Source organism: Tasmannia lanceolata, unplaced genomic scaffold (genome assembly GCF_043159265.1).
Source record: "Tasmannia lanceolata isolate RefF3 unplaced genomic scaffold, GAP_Taslan_0.1 ptg000016l, whole genome shotgun sequence".
Classification (NCBI taxonomy): Eukaryota; Viridiplantae; Streptophyta; class Magnoliopsida; order Canellales; family Winteraceae; genus Tasmannia; species Tasmannia lanceolata.
In genome coordinates, this window is record NW_027518693.1 from 10,105,185 (window position 1) to 10,128,777 (window position 23,593).

Here is a 23,593-nt window from a genome sequence, read left to right on the forward strand (position 1 = left end):
AGAAAACTCCTTGGTGGTATCCGGGTAAAATAAAAATCCCATGTTTGATTGACCGGACTACGGTGGGTGCTTTGTTTGGTTGCTTGAACTGTTGGGAAGAATTAATTCTTCTGCAAGCTTATTTTTGGTTCCTGGGAGTATTTTTTTTCCTTTCTCGGGTTTCATGCGGGGTTATTTTGGTTCTTGGAATTATTTTGGGCCCACCAACCAAACGTGAGTTTCCTGTGGAAAATCCACAAAAGTCCCGACAGCTCCCTCTATACCCAGTTAAAAAAAGAGGCGAATATATCACTTCCCAATATTGTTTGGAAAATGTTATCAGAACTATGGTATTTTGATGATCACACTCCTCACTTTATTAAAAGTACAATATGGCCCGCACCATAGGCCAAACCGTCCATTAGATGGGCCTTGTGCCCCAAAAATTGTTTCCATAGGTTGATAACCCTCTAATATTCAGATCGGAGGGTTAGGATTAACCTATGGAAATGATTTTTGGGGCACAACCTATTTAGGCTGTGGCCCATCTAATGGACGGTTTGAATCATTCTATGGTGCATACCATACCGTACTTTTAATAGTGAAGAGTGCGAACATCAAAATTCAGTAGTGCTGATAACATTTCCCTATTGTTTGAATATAACCCCAGGCCCTATGTTTGCATTGCAATAAAAACATTTTTGAAGGAAAAAATTTCCTTCGAAAAGTTTTATCTTTCAATAATTTAGAAGGAAATGATATGATTGTGGTTAATTTAAAGGGATAATATTATAAATAGAAGGTCCCTCCAAGAGTCCAAGGCCCTGTCTGTTTGGGATTTTGAGAACCGATTGCAATTCCAAAACTGATTATTAGACCGATCAATATAACTTCGAGTAGGGTTGGTTAAAATAATTGTTTTTGGACTGGCAATCGGTTCTAAAAATCCAAAACAAACATAGCCCAAGTGAAAAATGAATAGAGTTGTGATTGTTGTTAATTTAGAGGGGTGATATTATAAATTGAAGGTCCCTCTAAGTAAGAATCGAATAGGGTTTCATTCAAGTTATTTTTTTTCTCGTGTAAATAAAGTACAAAATTAGAATGATAGACGCAGGGCCCTCTTTCCGTAAGGGCTAAAGAAGGGCCCTTGAATAGATCCACGTCGTTAAGTGAAACCGAATACAGTTTCTCAACCGACTTTAAAAATCAAGAGCCCTTCTTTGGCCCTTGCATCTATCATTCCTTGAAATTATAGATATATTTTTTCCTTTCCAAACTTTTCCAAAAAAAAAAAAAAAAAATCCATAGTTTTGACAGAAACTTGCAAACTACTAGTCAAATCTTATCTATTGATACTAAGCACCAACTTAGTTGATGCCTTTGCACTCTGCACCTATGGTGTATTCTTCCTGAGAGGATGGGTTAGGGTTAAGGCCTGCCTACAGCAACCCAATCCTGATTACGTAGTCCTATTTTTATAGTGATTTTATTGCAACCTGACTCCAAACCTAGTATCTGTTTTTTAAAATACATTTTTAGGGTTTCATCCCCGGGCCAACCTGAACCAACATGAAAAAAATGGATTAGACAGGTTGGGTTGAGAAAGGCAGATTCGGTTAGGATAACACTCCTCAACCCTAACAGGACCGAGTCCACCCCTAGGTAAGTGACATAATAGGGAAGCAGTTGGGAAAATAGATGGTTCAGGTTACAACAAAAAATAAATTCAGATTCGTGGTCTTTGACGGTTAGAATCAACCACGGAAAAGATTTTGCTCCATGGTCCACCCATATAAGGTTGCAACTTGGGTCAGGCTTCACCCAACGTGAAAATACACTGGGCCTGGTTCAGAAAACAGGTGTTGGGACGAGTTGGGTCAGTTTTTAGGTTGAAATCTCGGGTTGGATTTTCAGTAGGTAGCATAAACTGTCCCATGACATTTCAGCAAATAGAAAAATTCCAAATATAGATAACAGCTCAATATTGCAACATAACAAAATTCAACAACCGAATCCCAACACAAATAGAGAAGATCCTCAAAACATCCATACTTGCTTACGATAGAATAGAAGAAAAGTAAATATTACCTCGCATGGTAAAATCGATCTAGGCTGCCACAGATGGCTTAGAAGCAATAGAGAGTCTGGATCTCTTCTTTGCTAGGCTCTCACTACGGCGGTCTCGCTGCTCCTTGAGTCTGGTTGCAAGAAGCTTCTGATACTCAGCTGCCTCTGACTTCGCCTTCGCGATTCTCTTCTTCTTCTCTGCAATTCTCCCTCGTTTCCTTTGCAGGGTCAAGGGAGTGACTAGCCTCTGTATCTTTGGAGCTTTACTGCATTTCTTCCCTGTCAATGCCATATATGCTCCTCTGTTATTCAATAAAATTTGGGAGTTTCTAGCTGTTTTTTTCTTTCTAAATCAACAGTCAAGCAAAAGTTTTCTGTGAACGTCATTCTCCAAAAGCACCTAGAAAATGGGGTTTTTTTTTTTTTTAATAAACAAAATTAATATGTGCCTTGGTGAGGCAATCAAAACTCATATTTGAAATTATTAACAGACCCTTACGCGTTCACATATAAACACTATAGCCTATATTGCCATGCACATATTTGAAAAACGAGTCATTTTGCAGTAGAGACACACTTCCAGCAACAAACTAATGTTTTTAGAAATCAGATGAGGTACCCACCAGCTTTTGTTGTGAACGTTCGGCGATATGTGTTCACATACTTGCGAACATCGTCCTCCTTGGAGAGGTTAAAGAGTTTTCGGATCTTGGATGCCCTCTTTGGGCCTCTCATTCTTGGCTTCTCAGTGTCGGTCAATCCAGGAAGATCATTATCGCCCTTCTTCACAATGACCAGGTTCAGAACTGAAAGGTCAGGGCTGACAATACATCCGCGAACTGACTTCCTCCTCCGCTCCCCATTGCGTCTCCCATATCCACGAAAACAAGGTTGGCCTGCCAAAAAAAAAGAAAAAAAAGAGCATTCTATAGTAAAGGCTACATATAATATTAATAAAACCAAGGCCAACTGCCAAGAACTCCAATATTTGAAGGAATGGATGTAACCACGCAGAATTTTCAAACCCAGTGAAAGCTGTGCAAAGATTATTTAAAAAAAAGTTGCGCAGAGCATAATAGCATAATTCACTAATCACAAAGTAATTTCAACATTTTTTATCTACAAGAGAAGGATCTACAAACCTCTGCGCAGCAACAGACGAACACGGCCAGGAGTTAGTACTCCCTGCTTCATTGGGAATCCTTGCTTGTCGCATCCACCCATGATTTTGAAGACATAACCCTTGAACTCCTGCAGAATACCCAAACTGTGAAGATCTCTCTCTTTTACAAAATTCTTAGGGTTAAAATTGTGTGGAAAAATCATACCTCGCCCAAAGCATCTCCAACGACCTCCTGTGAAATCTTCTTGTCATAGAATGCTCGTCTGTATGATTATAAATGAAATAAAGGGATGCTCAACTATTAATATAATTTTGCATAAAATGCTATGAAAAATGAAAGAGAATAATAGTACAGCAAATTGCTTGGATCACTGGGATAAAAGGAGTAAAAAACCTTCTTTTTTGTAGATAAAATCCAGCCTTAGCAAGTTTCATTTCACCACATTCAACAGCAGCTAAGCCAGGTTTCAACTTACAAGTACAAGTGACACGGATTTAAAATGACTAGGCAGTTGCACCCGCAGACCATTAAATTCAGGTCAAACAAATTCGATGACACGGGCTCTTAAAACATCATGTCAGACTCAAAACCACAACAGTGAAAACTTATCCACCACAAGCTAGACATCAAGTGTAAATTGTCAAATAAATACAAGATATATTTAACATCATCAATGGTCATAGTTGAGTTGAGTTGAATTGTCATCATCATCATTTTTATACGTAGTCTAGATTGACACAACAAAGGTTGAAGCATGGCTATTGAATCCATCAAAAGCAAACCCACACAAAAGGAAACTTTGGCTTTGGAATGTAACTACAGGGATCTTTAGCTGTAAGACATGAAACATTTTGATCCGGCATTGTAGCATTGTTGAGATGTAAGATCGATGAAACAACCACAATAAATGTTTATTGGTATGAAGAAACCGTATGGTAAAGACTATTAAAGGCATGAATCCAATCCCCAACCCCAACCCCAACGCCCCACGCCCACCCCAATGCCACAAATCACTGCTAAACCAGGACTCCCTTAACTAGAGCCAACAAATTCAACTCAATTATATAAAAGCCACACAGCGACTATTAGAAGACAACACAACTCAACTCAACTAATGAATCCTTTAGAAAATTTTCATGAACTATTAGAAGACAACATAGCTTTAAAATTAAACATACCCATGAAAGACACAACTCCAGATACTACCACAGGAAGATGCCTAGCCATTCAATTGCTTTGTTTTAAACAGAATATTCTATTGTGAAAGTCATTATAAAATGACCAACGTGTGACATCCCAACTTCCAAAATACCAGTAGATAATAACCCACAATTGCACAACTATATTAGAACTATCAACTTTAATCATGCCCTATGAGAAGCATGCATCTATCCCTACTCACGCCTTTAACCATGATACACCAACTTGATAATAACTCTACATATGAGTTTGATTTCTTTTTTATTTGATAGATAAAAATGGCAATTAATTACAATGTGTTTTACTTTTATCTTCGCAAGGTCTATAGGATCCAGTGACATGTAGATCACTATACATAAGAAAAATAAAATATAAAGATATTTGGGAATTGGGCTTTCGAGGTCAGTTCTATTTAATATTTTTATATTGGAGTTAAATCCACACAAATCATAGCTCCTCCATTTTAGCATCATATTCATGGACCTTTAGTGCTTTTTGTTAATTTCTAATGTTAAAAGATATGTAAATTTTTCTGGGTTATCTGTGAGAAACATCATAAACCCATGGATTCAGTATCACATATCTATGAATTGGATTAATGGTAGGTTAGTGATACTATATTATTTTTAGAAAGTTTCAGCCTTTATCATGACTACATTCTAATTACCATCAAATAATAGAGACCGCAAGCTGCAACAATTCAATGGTAGCTTAAAAATAGTCACCACCACATCATCAAAACGTGTTAAATATAGTTTTTAATTAAGATTTATTTTTTGAAATGGTGGAATTTTAATTTCAAGATTTAACCCACATTTTTATATTTTCCCGTTATTTTTCCTTTAGGGTTTCGCAGAAAAACGAGTCGAGCCTCAATAAAAACCGGTTTTTTACCACACCAAGCCATACCACAAAAAATCGAAAATTTTTAGGCTCTTACCTCTCCTAAGCACAAATCCATGAATACAATATGGAAATCCAAATGCAGAGATCTAACACACACACACACATCAAATACAATATGGAAGAAAAATTAAAGTTCATTTTGATTTTTGATAGAGGAGAGGAATTATAGTAGAAAAGTAAAACTCACAGTTTCTGGTCATCGTCGATTTCTAGCTTCTTTTGGCATCCCGTGGTAGGGTTCGCGATATTGAACTGCGAGAACAAACGATTAAGCAAGAGGAATATAGATAAAGATAGAGATATAAAGAGATCTGGATTTTGTAGATGATGATACCTTCATGGTTAATGGAGTTCTGGTCTGCTACTACGAGCAGACGAGAAAACTGGGAAGAGAAAGAACTCCTTGTGCTAGGGTTTTCAGATTAGGGTTTCGTTTGATGTTAGTCGTCGCGCTACTTATATTTATGACAAAATGTCCTTAGTGGCTCGCGGAACCTTCCAAAATTATGGATCGCTTTAACCTCAATCTAACTAGCCAAGAGTTGGGCTTGGGCCGACCAATTCGTGGGCCCTTGAGAGGATCTGCATGCATGATTTAAGAGTTGGGCGTGGGCCATGGGTGGGCCATGGAGGGAAATTGCACCAACTGAAAGAAGATCCTAGCCGCATGATTGATGCCCGGTAGCAAGAACCGCCAATGATCGTGGGCCGTTAATAATGTATAATGGGGCCCATTCTACTTTTGTTTTGGATTTTGAGAATTGGTTTTCAGTCCAAAACTGATAGTTTGGACTCAAAATTTTGAGTCCAATAGCAAAAAAGGCTTATCATGAGAATCGGAAAAGCATCAAGAGCCAGGTGTTAGCATACGTACGAAAAAGGCCCAAAATCAATTACTGGACTCTAAACTGCCTTTAATTTTGAGTCTAATAATCAGTTTTGGATTCAAAATCATTTCTCATTACTTACAAAATGAAATCATACTTTATAATAATTTTCTCAATCTTCACCACTTGGTTCAGTTCAGTTTAGTTTCCCCATATCACTATATAACTTTCCAATATGCTTTTGGTGTAAAGTTGCATTGAGGCTTGGATGTTCTAGGACTTGCTTGGGCATCCACCAACCTTTCTTTTCTCTTGTGGAAATAAGAGAAAAATATTTATACTGAAGATAAACTAGTCATGATACATCATTCAGAGTAGTTTTTTTTATCAGAATTCTAGGAATGATCCCCCTCCAAATGCAACTAGACCTCGTTGATGCCACATCCCTCGCCAAAAGATCTGGCACCGGTTCCTCTCCCTATAAACATACATAGCGTGAATTACTACGAATACACAAAAATACAGTGTTCCTCTCCCTGTAAACATACATAGCTGACTAGTTGAATTGCTAGGAATATGCCAAAGTACAGTTCCAAGAGATCAGATGCATAGTCCACGACTCTGCTCATCGGAAAGTTGGAGCTCGAATCACTGTCTTCGCGTCTCTCGATCTGCATGTAAGAGATAAAATGTCAGCTTTTTGGCTTACAATTTTGATGATAATATCTGTTAACAAAAGAAATTGACAATTCCGATGGGTATTCGACATAAAATTCAATTCTTTGAAAATATTAGGTAGCCTAGTACGGCTGCTTCTGAAAATGTCATCCATTGGAAAATCCAAACCATGAGACTTCTCATCGAACATGAATAATTAACTCAAAATCAATAATAGTTCATTTGCAAAATATGGATTAGAATGTTAAAATCATCCCATGGTGGTTTTACAGAAGATCTGTGTGCAATCCACCCAAAAAAGAAAATTCTAGGCTCAGTTGAATTTCAATACAAGTTAGTAAATATAGAGTACACAACCTCTCTTGATAACATGAAAACACTTTGAAAAGGCCCTATCAGAAAAAGGTTCAAGGCAGAATCAAGAATTGCTTATTCACATCCCCATGATGGTCTCTACCGAGGACAACCAAATGTTACTGGCCCCTCCCTCAGAGGAGGAAATCAAAGTCGCCACTTTCAGCATGCCTCAGGAAAGCTCTCCTTCCACTTGTTGGGACACTATCAAATCTGATCTTGTGACAGCGTCCAAAGCTTTCCTGGCGGGAGGTAAATTAACTAAACATTACTCATCTACATTCATTTCATTGATCCCAAAGTTGGAAAACCCAAAAGATTTTTCAGACTTCAGACCCATCAACCTTTGTAACTTTTGTTATAAGATTTTCTCCAAAGTTATTGTATCAAGACTTGCAAAAGTATTGCCAAATCTAATCTCCCTAGAACAAGGAGCTTTTGTCAAAGGCAGGTTCATTTTGGACAACATAGCAATCGCTCAAGAAATGATGACAGGGTTGAAGAAAAAGGTAAGAGGAAGCAATGTGATGCTAAAAATAGATATGGCCAAAGCATTTGACAGACTCAACTGGAAATTCATGCAAGATGTGTTAGAAAGGTTTGGATTCTCTAACCAATGGAGAAAGCTTATCGAGGAGGCTACCCAAAGTTGCTGGTTCTCAGTCATCCTGAATGGTGAGCCCAATGGATTCTTTAGATCCTCGCGAGGATTGAGACAAGAAGACCCCCTGTCGCCCTGCCTATTTATTCTAGCAGAGGAAGTTCTAAGCAGAGGGCTCTCCTCTATTTTTAGAGAAGGCCGAGCAACATATTTTCAAATGAGTAGAGGCAGCATCCCGATCACCCACTGCTTGTTCGCGGACGACACCATAATCTTTTCAAATGGGAGTAAAAATAGCCTCAAGCAAGTCATGTCCTTCCTCGGTAGATACGAGCAAGCTGAGCCAACTAGTTAACAAATCAAAGAGTTGCTTTGTTGTTTCTAAGAAGACCTCCCCATCTAGAAGAAAAATTATCGCAAGTATAACTGGATTCACCAATAAAATCCACCAATCACTTACTTGGGAGTACCTCTCTATGTAGGGCGTGTGAAATCCAGCTTCTTAGATGATTTAATTCAGAAGATAAGAAGAAAGATAGAGGGCTGGAAAGGTAAACTACTTTTCCAAGCTGGGAGATTAGTTCTTGTCAATCATGTCCTGTCGTCTATTCACACATTATCAGCAATGTGTCCTCCTAAAGCGGTCCTAAAGAGAATAGAGAACTTGTTGTCTAGTTTTTGGTGGGGCAGCGATCAAGGAGCCAAAATGCGGTATCATGGAGTCGCATATCCAAGCCCAAAGTTGAGGGCGGCCTGGCAACTAAATCCCTTTCGGAACTAAGCTCAGCATTCATATTAAAGTCTCTTCACCACCTTCACTCTAACAACTCGTTATGGAGCTCCCTTATCAGATCGATATACTGCAGAAAACATCACTTGAATTTAATCCAACCAACTCGTTGTTGTTAAAAAATGTGGAAAGAAATCTTATTTGTTCGAGCTACTTGGATTCAAAATTCGAGATGGATTGTTGGAAATGGATCCATCTCTTTTTGGGCTGATCTCTGGATGGGAAGCACCCCATTATTCTTCTTGGCTGAAAATAGAGAAGACATAAACATCACTGCTACCATCAAAGACATGCTTCTTCCATCAGGGGGCTGGAACATGGAAATCATTGAACCACACCTCTCGACGGTCTGGATTGAGGCGTTATTCAACACCAGGCTCCAATTGAATGAATCTCCAGATATTCTGATTTGGTGTCCCTCCCCATCAGGCACCTTTAGCACCAATTCAGCATGGATCGTCAACAGGACTAGAAATAGTAATGTGAACTGGGCCGCACCAACCTGGGGATCTGTTCCTCCAAAAATCAGTTGTTTCCTCTGGAAAATTTTCCAGGAAGCCATTGCCACAGATGAAAGAATAAAAAGCAAGCACATTCAGGCGCCATCCAAATGTGTTTGTTGCTCGATCCATAAAGAGGAAACCATGAACCATCTATTCATAGAAGGAGAGTTAGCTCGATCTATTTGGTCAGAGTTTGCCAACCTTTGGAACTTCAATCTGATCCAATTTCAGTCTATCAAGACTAGAATTATAAGTTGGTGGAAAGCAGGAACTAAAAGAAAAACTCAAGCAACCCATCTATTCAGCCTCACAACGGCCATCATAGCTTGAGAAATTTGGAAAGAGCGGTGTAGTAGACGAATGGAAGGAAAATCTAATTCCACCAATAGAATCATCAACACCATTTCAGAGGGTATCAGAAACCTGGATTGTAGACATTCTCCTCTCAAGGAACCAAACTTGTTAGAGGTTCTTTCTCTGTCACAGCTTTGCATTTCTCCTTGCCGTCCAAGGATTCAAAAGGATTGCTGGATTCAATGGAAGAGACCCCCTAAAGGAACTCTTAAACTCAACATAGATGGAGCTTCGAAGGGGAACCCTGGAGAAGTAGGTGGAGGAGGAGTTATTCGAAATGAAAAATCAACGGTTATCTTAGCTTTCTCTCTTTACTACGAGAAAGGCACTAACATGGTTGCGGAATCTCGTGCGCTCTTGGATGGGCTCCGCTGTTGCAAGGCCTTTAATATGAGCAAGATGATCGTGGAATCAGATAGTAAAGTTCTAATCGATCTCATCGACGGGAAAGGACAAATCCCTTGGGCAATCCAATATCTCTGGAAAGAGATTCAACCACTCCTTTGCATTTTGTCTCCCACTTGCAATCACCATTTCAGAGAGGGAAACTCAGTTGCAGATGCCCTTGCAAACTTTGGCTGCTCATCAAGATCCAATTTGTTCTATCCCTCCTGGGCCTCCATGCCTCGCCTGGCAAGAGGGGCAGCAAGATGTGATGCACTTGGCCTTCCCAACATCAGAAGCAAGATCAACTAAGGGCACTCTTTCTTATAAGCATTGAATGTTGTCTTTTTCCTATGGCTTTTGCTTGCTATTTTGTCGAGTTAGAGGCTTCCCCTCCTCCTCACTCTCTTTCTAGGGATATGGCTTCCTGTATTGATGGCTAGGAGGTTTCCCCTCCTCTTGTATGGTCCCAACTTTTTATATATAAATTTGCCGATCCGCCCCGGGGTCGTTATTTTTCCGGGTTAAAAAAAAAAAAAACTCTCTTGATAACATTATAATTTTCTGTAACTTTTCTAGCTGCCCACCAACTTTCGTAACCCAAAATAGCTCAACATCGCAATAGAAAAACATCAACTCAACCATCCTCTGTATTATTTGAGTTTTCCCATGACCTTTGGAATTCCACACAAAAATCCATGATCACTAACATTCATAGTTTGTATTCATTGGCTCAGCTCCCCACATGTTAAAACAACGCATCTGTTTAAGATCTAAAAACACCTAAAAATAGAAAGAAATGACAACAATACCATCAAATCACAATATCCTTACACCAAATATTTAGGTAATTTATCCTGGGACATGGTCTTCAAATTGCACGGCAATATGGATGCTGTCCAAAGCTAACACCTAATGCTGTTGTCATTGATTGCTCACAATGACAACAGCAACAACAATAAGGCAACAATTCATAAATTATCAACAAAACATTGCACGGCAATATGGATGCTGTCCAAAGCTAACACCTAATGCTGTTGTCATTGATTGCTCACAATGACAACAGCAACAACAATAAGGCAACAATTCATAAATTATCAACAAAACGTATGGAGGAAATGCATGTGGTGTTTTGGATATGGGTAATAAAACCAAAAACCACAATGAGTCAAACGACTCAAACACAATAGGTAAGCTAGTTGGGGAGTAAGGTGATTAAATCTTGTCTTTTGCCAGGCTAATAGATGCTGAATCGAGCCTGAACAAGTATAGAAAGCGTTATAAAATATAATAGTTTATACTTTATACACAGGAAAGACATAAAACACTATAATGGGAAACATGCATATGATTGAAACATATAATAGGAAAAACACATTTACACCATTAAAAAAAAGACTTTAAACACTACAATGGGAAACATATAAATATATGTGTGCATTATGATTGAAATCAGAAGAAAAAACTTTTAGAACCCAACCACAAACCTCTCAAGAAAATGAGTATAAATGTGTTCACTAGCAGCCACATTAACGGTCCAAAAAAAGATGAATTCTTGTCCGAAACAGCTCGTCCAGTAAAAAGAGGAGCTAAAAAGCAAATTTTAAAATTTATTGGAGGCTTAGATGAACTGTATTTACTGAAGTATGTGAACCACTAATAAAGATTAAAAGCATTCTCTTAATTTTTTGTTTTTTTTTTAAACTTGAAAATTTTGTGCACTTTAAACAGATCCACAATTGGTTTTCAAATATTAAAAAAATACAGATACCCAATCTGACAGAAAGAGAGCTTTAAAATAAACGAAGTCATCCCAGCAAAAGCCCACATAATTCTAACAACTTTTTCTAGACAAACAGTCGATGAAATCATCTTACAAGCACATAAGAGGAGATTAAAGAAATAAGAATCAGTCCAGATATCTAGAGATCTAAAAGCTTAGGACTTTTTAGAGCCCAATTCTTTTGACTATTAATGTAGTTTGTCAAACTAGTGCCAACTAAATTCGGCAACAATGGGAATATAAGGGCTTTAAAAAACTCATAAAAAGGGCCTAATCATGCAAATGGTTCATACCAACAATTACAACTTTAAGGGGCCATTTGGATACGCGGATTTTAGAATCCTAGATTTCCTCGAAATCCTGAATGGGAGATAAGAGAAGAAGGAGACCGCCCGTTTCGTTTGTCTTTAGAATCTTGGATTATAAGTAAGAAATCCAGGTTTTAGAAATCTCTCCCCCATCCTGAGATTTCTAAAACCTGGAAACATGGGATGATCTCCTACTCTCTTGCTGACGGAAAGAAGGGCAAGAAATCAGAAAGCGATGGCTGCTCTCCTTCTTCTCTCATCTCCCATCTACAATTTTAAGGAAATCCACGTATTCTAAAATCCGCGTATCCAAACGGCCCCTAAGTGGCATGAAAATCCCTACAATTCAACCAAGAAAACAAGATGCAGAATTGATTTGTTGAACTGTCTGAAGAGTTTAGATAATCAATCCATATCGACATAGAAAAACCATGAAGAAGATAAAAATATGTGCCTTTTTATAGAAAAAAAATTCGTTCAATCACTTTAATGAAAAGCTTCTTAATTGGGATCCAGCCGAGGGGAGCAAAAAATTGAAGCAAAAATGGCCTCACAGGGAAGACAGGATCTGACTTTTATTCGCCAGCAGTTGATGAACAAGGTTGTTCCAAAATAAGAAATCTCCAGCATCTTAGAAAATCTATAGCAGAAACTCTATAGATACTACTGCAAGGTTTGAGAAGATAGAATTTGGAAAGAACAAATGGGTTACAGGAGGAAAGAGAGAAATTTGAAGGGAAAAAAAGTACCATTGTGTTACGTGACTAAATGGGTCCCACTTATCTTGAAATAAAATAGTTTAGATTTTAGGATTTGCTTTGCAGCATTTAGTATCTGTAGGAGTTTTTGAGATAAGGATTAGGGATTCTAGATTGACTTGGGAGGAGTTTTTGAAGGGTAATTGTCTTTTCTATTTATAAATAACATGTAGCCAACCTTTTAAATTATTGAAGAAATTTGTTACAGAAATTGTATCTTGTGCACAAAGGAGGATTGATCCTTCGCTCGAAGTGGATCAAGAGGCTGATCTTCCCTCCAAGGAGATCAAATCCGTTGCGAACCGATTTGGGTTCGTAACAAGTGGTATCAGAGCCGTCCATCTCGCACCATGGCTGCGTCTTCGGAGCTTTGGGAAGCCATACGTGAAGATCTGCAGGAGATCAAGGAGATCAAAGCACTTGTTATGGAAATGATGGAAGGACATTGACGGTTTGTGGAAGGCTTGAACAAAATCGGGACAACGATCGAAAAGGCGTGCACAATGAAAAGGAAATGGCGAAACAAAAAAAGAGGAGAAAAGAAGAAAAGAGCAAAAATCCAACTAGAAGAAAAGGCAAAAAAGCCACAAAAGAAAGTTCGTCGCCGAAGAGTCTACCATTCCTCTCACACTATCCAACACTATCGAAAAGATCCTTACCCATGGCCATCCATGTGTCAACGTCCCAATCATTTCAAAAAGACACAACGAAGGATCTTTGATGGACGGTGCGACGAGAGCGATTTGAAAAGGGAGGTGGCTCATCCTCGGATGACTACACATGAAATGTTGACCAATCGCAAGACGGAGAAGAAGAAAAGGAGGGAGAAGGAAAATGACTCTAAGAAAGTGTGCAAGAACTCATTGTCCTCCAACTAGCCATCACTTAATCTTCAACCTTGAGGACAAGGTTGATTTCAAGAGGGGTGGAATGTTACGTGACTAAATGGGTCCCACTTATCTTGAAATAAAATAGTTTAGATTTTAAATTAGTTTAGATTTTATGATTTATGTGTAGGAGATTTAGAGATAAGGATTAGGGATTCTAGATTGACTTGGGAGGAGTTTTAGATGGAGCGGTAATTGTCTTTTCTATTTATAAATAAGATGTAGCCAATATTTTTAAATTAATGAAGAAATTTGTTACAGAAATTGTGTCTTGTGCACAAAGGAGGATTGATCATTCCCTTGAAGTGGGTCAAGAGGCCGATCTTCCCTCTAGGAGATCAAATCCGTTGCGAACCGATTTGGGTTCGTAACACATTGAGTTGGATTCCCGATGTGAGAGAGGCTTCAAAGGAATGCATGGCAAATGCACAAAAGGACTGCGTAGAAAACCATAGAATGAATTGTAGCAGTGAGGGTTTGAAGGTCAGAAGGGTTACGGATTACAGTTGGAGAGAGGGTGGGGGGTTGGGGTGGTCTGTGGTTTTGGTTAGCATTTGAAGGGGCAATAAAGAGTTTGGAGAAGACAACAACCATTGAATTGGAAGACTACCAAAACCCACAGACCACTTGCTAAACCTCTCCTCAGCCTCTAAAAACTCCTAAGCAATGCAAATGCACCCGACACAAGAAAAAAGAAACACATGATTTGAATAGGTTATCATTACAAACAAACATCTCTCTCTCTCTCTCTCTCTCTCTCTCTCTCTCTCTCTCACACACACACACACACACACACACACACACACACACGCACGCGCAAAGACACTCCCCAAAAAGGTTTGTTTTAACCTTAAACTGGTATTTTGTTTGTTCTGGTTCCTATTCAAATATGTTTCTCCAAGAGACTTGGTTTATACTTTTTATCTTAAGCTGGTATCGTGCTGTGTTAATCATATTAAAACCTGTTTCCCATACTAATGTTCTATTTCTCGTTCAGTTCTTAAGAAGTCAGAAACTTGTGGAGTATGTCTTCATTTTTTTCTTTCTTTTAGATAGCTTCTTCCGATTATAATGTTTTGTTATTAGGGAAACAAGAAGAGCCTTCTCTTTAGGGGTGGCCAACCGGTTCGGTTCTCGGTTCTCGGTTCCTTTTTTTTTCGGTTCTCGGTTCTCGGTTCCATGAACCGTAAGAACCGAACCGAACCGTAGTACACAGTAGGACCGAACCGAACCGGACCGAACATAATCGGTTCGGTCCGGTCCGGTTCTTCGGTTCTAATGGCTAATTATTAATTATTAATTATAATTTATAAAAACTTTTAATTAAAGTTATAATATAAGTTACTTTCTTATTATAAGAATAGTATTAACTATTACTTATTAATATTATAAGTAATTTATATTATTAAGTATATGTATAATAGAAATATAAAAATATTATATATATTCAAAGTTCGGTTCTTCGGTTCCGGAACCGAACCGAGAACATTAGACCCGGAACCGAACCGAATAAGTTCGGTTCTTCATCAGTGGAACCGAACCGGACCAAAAATATTTTTTTACAGTTCGGTTCCGGTTCGGTTCTTCGGTTCCGGTTCGGTTATTCGGTTCTGGTTCGGTTTTGGCCACCCCTACTTCTCTTTCTTGCTTTATCAAGATATCCTATTCAGCTCGAACCTTTTCCCATCTCTTTTAATTTCCTTTTTATCATTTTTGTTCTTCCGTGTAGGTGCCGTACACATTGAAGACCAACAACATGATACAAGAAAAACCAAGTTATTGCGTGGATTTGCTATAAAGCATGAGCAATATACACTTGCTTGTAAGGTCTTCTTTCTCTAGTTTTTGAGTTCTTAGAGATTTTCCATGCAAATTATACAATTGGATTTCATTGTGTGTTAATAATTGTTTGTCAGTGTGATGGAGATCGGCACCCTTTGCGCGTCTATTCGAGACGGGCCCGCCCTCCGAGAGGCCCATAGAGTTGTTTTTATTCTTATTTAGGCCCCACAAGGACCTTTTTGTTATTTTCAGCTTTAGTTAGGGTTATTTTAGTCATAGTTCATGTTTATCAGGTTTCTATTTCTTAGAGTTCTAGTTTTAGTAGCTTTCTATTTTATTGGGTTGTAATTTGACTATTTATAGGCCTAAACCACACGTTTAGGCTCACTTTTTGCATGATAATTGAATTGAAACAATTTGCTATCTCCCCTCTATTATTCGTCTACTTCTCCTCCCCTATTCTTTTCTCTCTTCTCCCCTAATTCTTCTTCTCTCTTCCTCTTCCCCTCAATCTCTCTTCAATTATTCTGCGTCACATTGTTTAAAAGCTCATACTCAAAATGCAGTTTCCAATAATGGTGGAAAGAATTCACTGCTTTGTGTAGTTATAAGATCATACCTTACACTTAATTCACAGCGCACATACAAAATCCCCACTCGTTTCAGCGTCTTCAATGTCTAAATCTGTATCCATGTCATCTAGGTCTGCACATTCACCGATGAAATGCCCACCTAAATTCAGACCCTCGGCTGGTTTCTGGGCTTCTTGTAATATAGATATTATCTCTTCGATCCTCTGGCAAGGAGCGTTTATGTCACTATTCTCAGAGTTCCAGTCATCTCCAACTGCCAAATCTATTGGCATATTACTCAAAAACCATGGGTGATTCTTAATTTCAGGAATGGTTATCCTCTGCAAAGAGACCAGTTAACACAACATACAATCAAGATGAGCTCATAATGTATAAAAGCAGTAAAGAGTAATAAGATTAGACTTGCTTACCTTCTCAGGATTAGACACAAATATTCGTGACAAGAGATGTCTACATTGCATGGACACTCGCACGTAGTCGGGAATAGAGTAATGGACGCTCAGTATTCGCTGCCAAAAGTAGAAGTTCTTAGTGAATTCTAATAGGGAGTGGATAATAAACTGATTACTTTAAAGAAACACAAAGTGACTAGTTAACTGATAACTTTAAAGCAACACCATTCCCTCACCCCAATTGTCTTCCTAAAGTTCCTTGGGTCAACTGGATCCTCAAAGGGATAAGCCCCAACAAGCATTACATATAAGGTCACCCCACAAGACCAAACGTCTGCAATCTGCAGTTTTCATGAATTATATATTAACAGGTTTTAAAAAACAAAATCCTGCAATGAAAATCCAAAAAATAACAAGGAAAAAAAAAAGAAACCATAATCACCTTTCCATCATATTCCTTTCTAGATAAGACCTCTGGAGCAATGTAAGCTGGTGTTCCCACAGTTGATTTTGGTTGTGAATGCAATACAGATGACTACAATACCAGGCAGGTAATTCGCAGTTGGGACTATAACTAAAAGATCTAGCACTAACGATCTATTAATTACCTTGGAATAGCCAAAATCGCATATTTTGAGACGGGGTGCTGTGCTCCCATCTAATAGAGTGTTTTCGAGCTTAAGATCTCGATGACAGATTTGCTAAAAGGAAAAGATTAAACAAATACTATTACTATTGTGTTTGCTTAGGAATGACAAAAGAGACCTATAAAATGGTTAGACAAGAAAGGTGGTAGGAAATACCATGGAATGACAATAGCTGACTCCCGATATCAATTGTTGAAAGAAAAACCTTGCCTGTTCCATTTTCAAGAGTCAAGACCACCAAATGAATAAACAACAAAAAATGAGAGGAGTTTAATTGCAATACACAAATGACGTAAAATAAATTGGTAAATTTGAATCTGAAAATCTGAATTATATACCTCATCCTCACTGAATCTACCAGCACTGCATATCCTCTCAAAAAGCTCGCCTCCGGCAGCATATTCCATGACTATGGCTAGATGAGTAGGTGTTAACAGGACCTGGAAGGTGCAGCGACATTAATTTGTTTTTGAGAATTTTTTTTAATGGCTGTTTTTGAGAAATATAAGCTACGAAAGAAATGATTTTCAGTAAAACTAAGCTGACCCAATGACAAAAGTCCTCATTGATTACTTCAGTAATCATACTTGTTGAGAAGGTTATCTGTGAGAAAACCATAGTACTTCCGAAATCCTATTATTTATCCCTGCAGCGTTGGCCCCTAAATCCCATAAGATCGAGGAAGGGCAGTTCATGTGTAAGTAGGTGAAAGCGTCTTGCGTGGACGTTTGTTCTTGCAAACCCAACATTACTTCTAAGAATTTAGTGCTAACAATTATGTAACTTCCGCTATAAACTAACATGTCGTATAGTAACAGTGCCACCGTTTCTTACGAGTAAATCCCAAAAACCTTTTTTTTTTTTTTTTGAATAGCAACAGATTTCATTAATCAGACTAAAAGTAATACAAAGAAGGGCCCAATTGAGGTGATTAGACCAAAATCATATATAGAGAGAGCAGACACAATGCAAACAAAACATTTTAGGCTACCATTCGAAAAGAAAGAAAATTAGGCTGAATATAAAAATTATAAAGTACTGCTATAATCTACCTATTCAGGCATATGATCTCTAATATCAGGTTAGGACAGGATACTTCTTCATTGGCTAATCTATCAGCCTCCTCATTAGCCTCTCTTTTTCACATGACAAAAAAAAATCAGTGACCCTCTTTCAAGAACCTCTTCAAAAACATCCGCTGGCTTCCATAGGTATCCCTGCCCCTCACTACACCATCTAATTACATTTAAAGAATCACCTTCAACGTATGAGTCCTTACTTAAAAAGGAATCAGAAGTCTGATTCCCTGCCAAATGTGAGCCTAACCACAAAATTCCCATCTCTTATGATTCCTCCTATTCCTGCTCAACCCGGATCCCCCAGCTTGTTCCATCAAGATTCATCTTTACACTCCCCAATGGAGAAGGTTTCCACCTAGGCACTATCTTAAACTTAGGAACGGCACTCTTCAAATAATAATTCCATTCTTTAGTGTCATAGTACTTCTAATTTTTCTTCTAAAAGTCAGCTCATTCCTTTCCGACCAAATCGTCCACAATGTGGAGGGTAGACAGCTTCCACTACGCTCTCATCAAGCATGCATAAACTTCTGTGCCACAATAAAGGAATCAATCTATTTTGCCATTACCCATTGATAATTGAACATGAAGAAAATAATACTCCATATTTCTGCTACAATTGAGCAGTGAATCAATAAGTGATTGACAGATTCTTTTGCCACCAAGCATATAAAACAGATATTTTGAACCCTATAGTTCCTGTTGATAAGGGGGTCAATGGTGGGGATTTCAACTCATCCCATTGTCCAACAAAAAGAAACACTCTAGGCGGTGCTGGAATGGACCGTAGGGACACAATCTTTATCCCACAGGGAAACGATAGGAGAAAGTGGTGATTTGGAGGGGAGGGAGGGAGGGAGTGTGCGCGCGCGTGCGTGTGTTTTGAGGAGGGGGGTGCAGCAAGTCACTCAAATGTCTGAGTTAAAAACAAACATATGAAAGGTGAAATTTTCATAATACCCATGTACACATAAAAACCTAGAAAGTCCCCACAAAATGTACAAAATAAACCACAAGATAAATGCAATGATGGTCCCCCACTGATTATCCTACACTCCATCGATGGTGCATATATGTCATACATGCCCAGCTTGCCCAAAGCATCATATCGGCCAATTGGAAGGTAGAGCAAACAAATAGAGGCAATGTGAATGGTAGCGTGATTGTCACAATGGATTTTCATCGGAGTAGAAACCTCAACTCTCATCATCCCAAAAAAAGAAAAAGAAAAGAAAAGAAACCTCAAGTCTCATCTCAGTCACGAACAAACTTAGCCACATTAACTCATTACATTCATCGCCATGGATCTATAATCGAGCCAACATCGATTGTTTCTTACTCTTCAACGTTACGAAGTTATCTCCCATAAATGTACAATAGCCACTAGTAGATTACTTGTCAGTTGGTGGTCCCACCCAATCAACAACATAATATCACATGACCTCCAGATGCCGGTAAATCTTGTATAAGAAACCTTTTCCTATCGACTCTAGTCAAGCTGGCATGATTGACATCTTTGCTCCAGCTTGAGGGAGAATATTGTGTGTTTTATATTTTTCTTCTTCCCTCCTTTTTCTAAGTATATTTGTATTGCCTGTAGGGGATCCTTTCCCTTTATCTATTCTCATTATATTATAAAGGGGCCAGGGATCATTTGATTCCTAAGCCAACATTTCCATATCTCTCTCCTCTTTTATCTTTTCCTCCTTCCTTTGTTACACCCTTAAACTACTTTCAAATCTCAACTCCATGCAAAGCTGTGAAGGATAGTCATGCAAGAGGAGTGCATTCCACTCCTAAAATCTCTCCAAGATTGATGCCACCAAGCATGGGTTTTCAATCACCAACTTGTTGGCCCACTTTGAATGGGTCGATAATGCACTGTTGTGATCATAAGAGCAAGGTAAGGGAGCTTGGCAGATACACGGCCAAAGGGCCCGTGTAGAGCTCCACCAAATACAAATGTAACACCAAAATAAAAAAAGACTTTTATATATCTCAGAACAACTTACAAGAAATCTCTACACTTATTCTGAAGCTTCTCTCTAAGCTTACCCTCGAAGGACTTTAAGCTTACAATCTCTACATAAATGACTCCATACTTATAGACTAAGACACACCTAAAATAGCTAAGTACGTTAAACACATAGTTGTAGTTCCCATGAGTCTATTACGAATCCTAAGCAACATCATAGGAAATCCACATTGACTCTTTGATATTCTAGCCTAGGCGTTAAGAACTCTAGAAAACACAAAAGACTCTTTACATTTTACACACATACTAACTACCCTAGAAGACTACAAAGACTTTTCACAAAACAAGACACATTGATTTTGATTTACAATTTCCAACAAAACCTAGCTTACCATATCTTCTGAATTCACCACCCATCAATTTTTTGATGTTTTCGATTGATATCTATCTTTAAACTCAGTTTCCTATTCTCTTGGGATAACCAACATGTATATCTAGGGAGAATCTCCCCGTAAAAGTCCTATACTCTCACACACATTCATAAATATAAGATCAACACTCTTATTCTCAGAATTGGAGATAGGAGAATCTCCCCGTAAAAGCCCTATACTCTCATACACAGTCATAAATACAAGATCAACACTCTTATTCTCACAATTGGAGATAGAGAACCCATATTCACACTTGTTTTTTCTCATCCAGTGAATGCAAACTGTTTAGTCCTATTCTTTAACTGGTATATGATCCATGTGTTAGGAATTAATCCTAACGGTGGATGTGGCCTTTGCAAGATCAACGGCCCAGATCATTTCAGTTAGTTAATTGTTTTTATGAAAAGGCATAAAGTGAAAAGCCATCAAGTGAAAAGGTGTAAAGTGTAAAGAGACGTTTGGGGAGAGGGATCAGCGTGATGAGGAGTTGCATTCCTTCCCACAAACATCTATATATATTCTCTCTTCCGGTCCCTGCTTGCACACAACAATTTCTACATCCTTCTCTTGGCAATCCACGGCAAAAAGAGAGAGGAAGTCGGTCCCCATCACCGTCTGTTGTGGAGCGAGGAGAACTACCGAGTGGAATCATTCGAGTGACAGCACGGTATGTTCCCTTTTCTGTTTCAATTCAAAACCATATTGTTAACTGTGATTTCTCAATGTTGGATCGCTAAGATCCGTTGCACGTGTTCCTATTGTGATGAACACTTACACCATGTAGAAGCATAAATGATTAAATAACACCATCTCTAACAGCTTAAGCTGTTGGAGTAATTGGTTGTTTAACATGGCATCAGGGTCATTGCCTCGCAGCAGAGGTCCAGGGTTCAAAACGCAATAACTCCTTTATATTAAACATCCACATGCGTAACCAACCCAAAAGTGGGGTCACACATGAGGGGGGTGCTGAAGCATAATGATTAAATAACACCATCTCTAACAGCTTAAGCTTTTGGAGTAATTGGTTATTTAACAATCCACACAACCTTTAACCAACAGTACCTCCCCCTCTATATAAAAATTTCTGGTTCCAACATAATAAATCCAGAACCTACTACTGGTTAGATGAAAAGTGAATTCTGAGAAACAGCCACATGGAATTTGAAGTAAAAATGAAAAAGAACCTGATGATATACTCAAATCTCAAAGCATTCATAAAGATATATTCTGTCTCTAATAGACTCTTCTTTTCCTCTGGCAGACTTTATACTAAAAAGGAAATAAAACCCAACAAGGGTACTTCTACCTTACGCCACAAAAATGCTGAGACTAAATATAGACTCCACCAAAACAAAAAAACTATTCCAAAAAAAAAAAGACTCCACAAAAAAAAAAAAAAAATTAGTTAAAATTATATTGATGAACGAATGATAACATTGAATCTAACCATACTCTATTCTATCCTCTGAGAAATCATATAATATAGTAAAATACAAATAAAATTGAACAGAAACATTCCAACCTTGCTTCCCAAAAAAATGGTTCATACTAAATACAAATTCACATAAAGAAAAACTTATAACAAAAAGCACACCAAACACTATGATAACAACAATTACCTCCTTGAATCTAATTATGTTAGGATGTCTCAAGGACCTATGGTTTATGATTTCCCTCTTCACATTCTCATCAATCTGTCACAACAGAACCACCAACTCAGCAAACAAAACCCACATGAGGAGAAGTGAAAAGAAATCCGAAAGGCATAAAACAAATTAATATAGAAATAGATAGAAATAGAAGCACCTTCTGCCCTCTCTCTATGCATTTCACAGCAAAAAGCTCATTAGTCCTTCTATCCCTAACAAGCTTAGCAACCCCAAAATTTCCAGACCCAATATCCTTCAAACAATCATAACGCTCCATCCTTTCAAAAGCTAAACAACCTTTCCAAACTCACCTTCTAACCAACAGAGAAAATCTTCAGTTCACTGCTTTTATCTATGGAATAAGAAGAAGAAGAAGAAAATAAAGGATCAAACTTTACTGAGATTGATCAAACTTGACGTACAAATATTTTACCGAAGGTAAATCTAAGAAGAGGACATAAACTTGGTATTACGTGGCATGTTCTCCTTTGTAAAAGGCCACCTGAGTGCACATGTTCTCAGTTCTCAAGGGTCAAGTGTGAAAGGTACAAAAATTCTTCTTCCCGAGACAACAACGGTTCACAACTCACAAGGAATTTTCGTGCAGAGTATTACCAATAATGTTGCTTAAAAAAAGTATTGGGTGGACCCCACCCCAAAAGCACTCCAACGCGGTTAAAGGTGCGTGGGTGGAGAGGGTCTTGCGCCCATGGCAACTACCGGCCCGGTTAGTGATGGGCTTGGACCTCACTTTCAATTGCACTTTGTATGAGCTGGGCTTTGAGCCCGTGGACAAACTTGGTTACCTGAAATTGTACCAAGAGAAGGGCGGCCCATTTGATCAACCTCAACCAATAGCATTTATCATTCCTTAAACTTTGCATTCCTCATCTGGTGAGGCCCATCATTTTACGCCCAGCCCATGCATAGTATTGACGCGGCCTGCCATTGTGCATCTTATGTTTTGAGAAGTGATTCGCCCCTTTTCTTATACATGGGACGGCCGCCATATTTCGTGTATTAATGAGGAGAAATTATATGGTGGCCGACCGAGTAGTAACAATGGCAGAGAGAGAGACAGAACTTCCCACCCTTGATATTTGGTCCATGGGAAAGTAGAAAAAAGGGGCCTTTAAAATGGATAAAAATCATGGGAGGAGGGGTTTTCAGTACTCAATAGATGACGCTGTCCCAAGTAAGGAAATGAGGGCAAATATATCATTTCCCCATGTTTGGATATGGTAGGGCCCATCATTTTATAATATGTTTTGATGGGGTGATGCCCACCATTTTACAGTTTACACCTACCATCTCCACCCAAATCCATCCATTTGGTGAGACCCACCATTCACACTATGGTTTGATGAAGTGTGTGTCACCAACTCCACTTGAACCCATGCATTGATTGCGCCCGTCATTTTACCTCATGTTTTGATGGGGGTCCTGCTACAATCCCCACCCAAGCCGTCCATAGGGTGGGGCCCACCATTTACACCTCAAGTTTTGTTGGGGTGGGTCCCATAATCTCCACCCAAG

General features: G+C 38.6%; 2 protein-coding genes across 3 annotated transcripts; both read right to left on the bottom strand.

Annotated features, from left to right (window-relative positions):
* Positions 1-1,932: 1,932 nt before the first annotated feature.
* On the bottom strand, positions 1,933-5,771 carry LOC143848357 (small ribosomal subunit protein eS6-like). The gene is made up of 6 exons (XM_077357282.1): positions 5,614-5,771; positions 5,467-5,531; positions 3,378-3,435; positions 3,192-3,300; positions 2,673-2,945; positions 1,933-2,328 (listed from the first exon to the last, which is right to left on the bottom strand). Exons 1-6 carry the CDS (start codon positions 5,617-5,619, stop codon positions 2,090-2,092), a joined length of 750 nt encoding a protein of 249 aa, XP_077213397.1. The 5' UTR covers positions 5,620-5,771; the 3' UTR covers positions 1,933-2,089.
* Positions 5,772-6,397: 626 nt separating this feature from the next.
* LOC143848311 (serine/threonine-protein kinase SAPK2-like) lies at positions 6,398-22,642 on the bottom strand. Of its 2 annotated transcripts, none has more exons than XM_077357221.1 (11): positions 22,531-22,642; positions 22,215-22,409; positions 22,028-22,102; positions 17,259-17,360; positions 17,077-17,130; positions 16,882-16,974; positions 16,716-16,808; positions 16,510-16,614; positions 16,292-16,390; positions 15,913-16,201; positions 6,398-6,777 (listed from the first exon to the last, which is right to left on the bottom strand). In XM_077357221.1, the coding sequence occupies exons 2-10, from the start codon at positions 22,332-22,334 to the stop codon at positions 15,920-15,922; spliced, it is 1,023 nt and encodes a 340-aa protein (XP_077213336.1). In that variant the 5' UTR covers positions 22,335-22,409; positions 22,531-22,642; the 3' UTR covers positions 6,398-6,777; positions 15,913-15,919. The 2 variants fall into 2 exon arrangements, with proteins under 2 accessions (XP_077213336.1, XP_077213335.1); XM_077357220.1 differs by having other exon boundaries at positions 15,908-16,201.
* Positions 22,643-23,593: the final 951 nt, after the last annotated feature.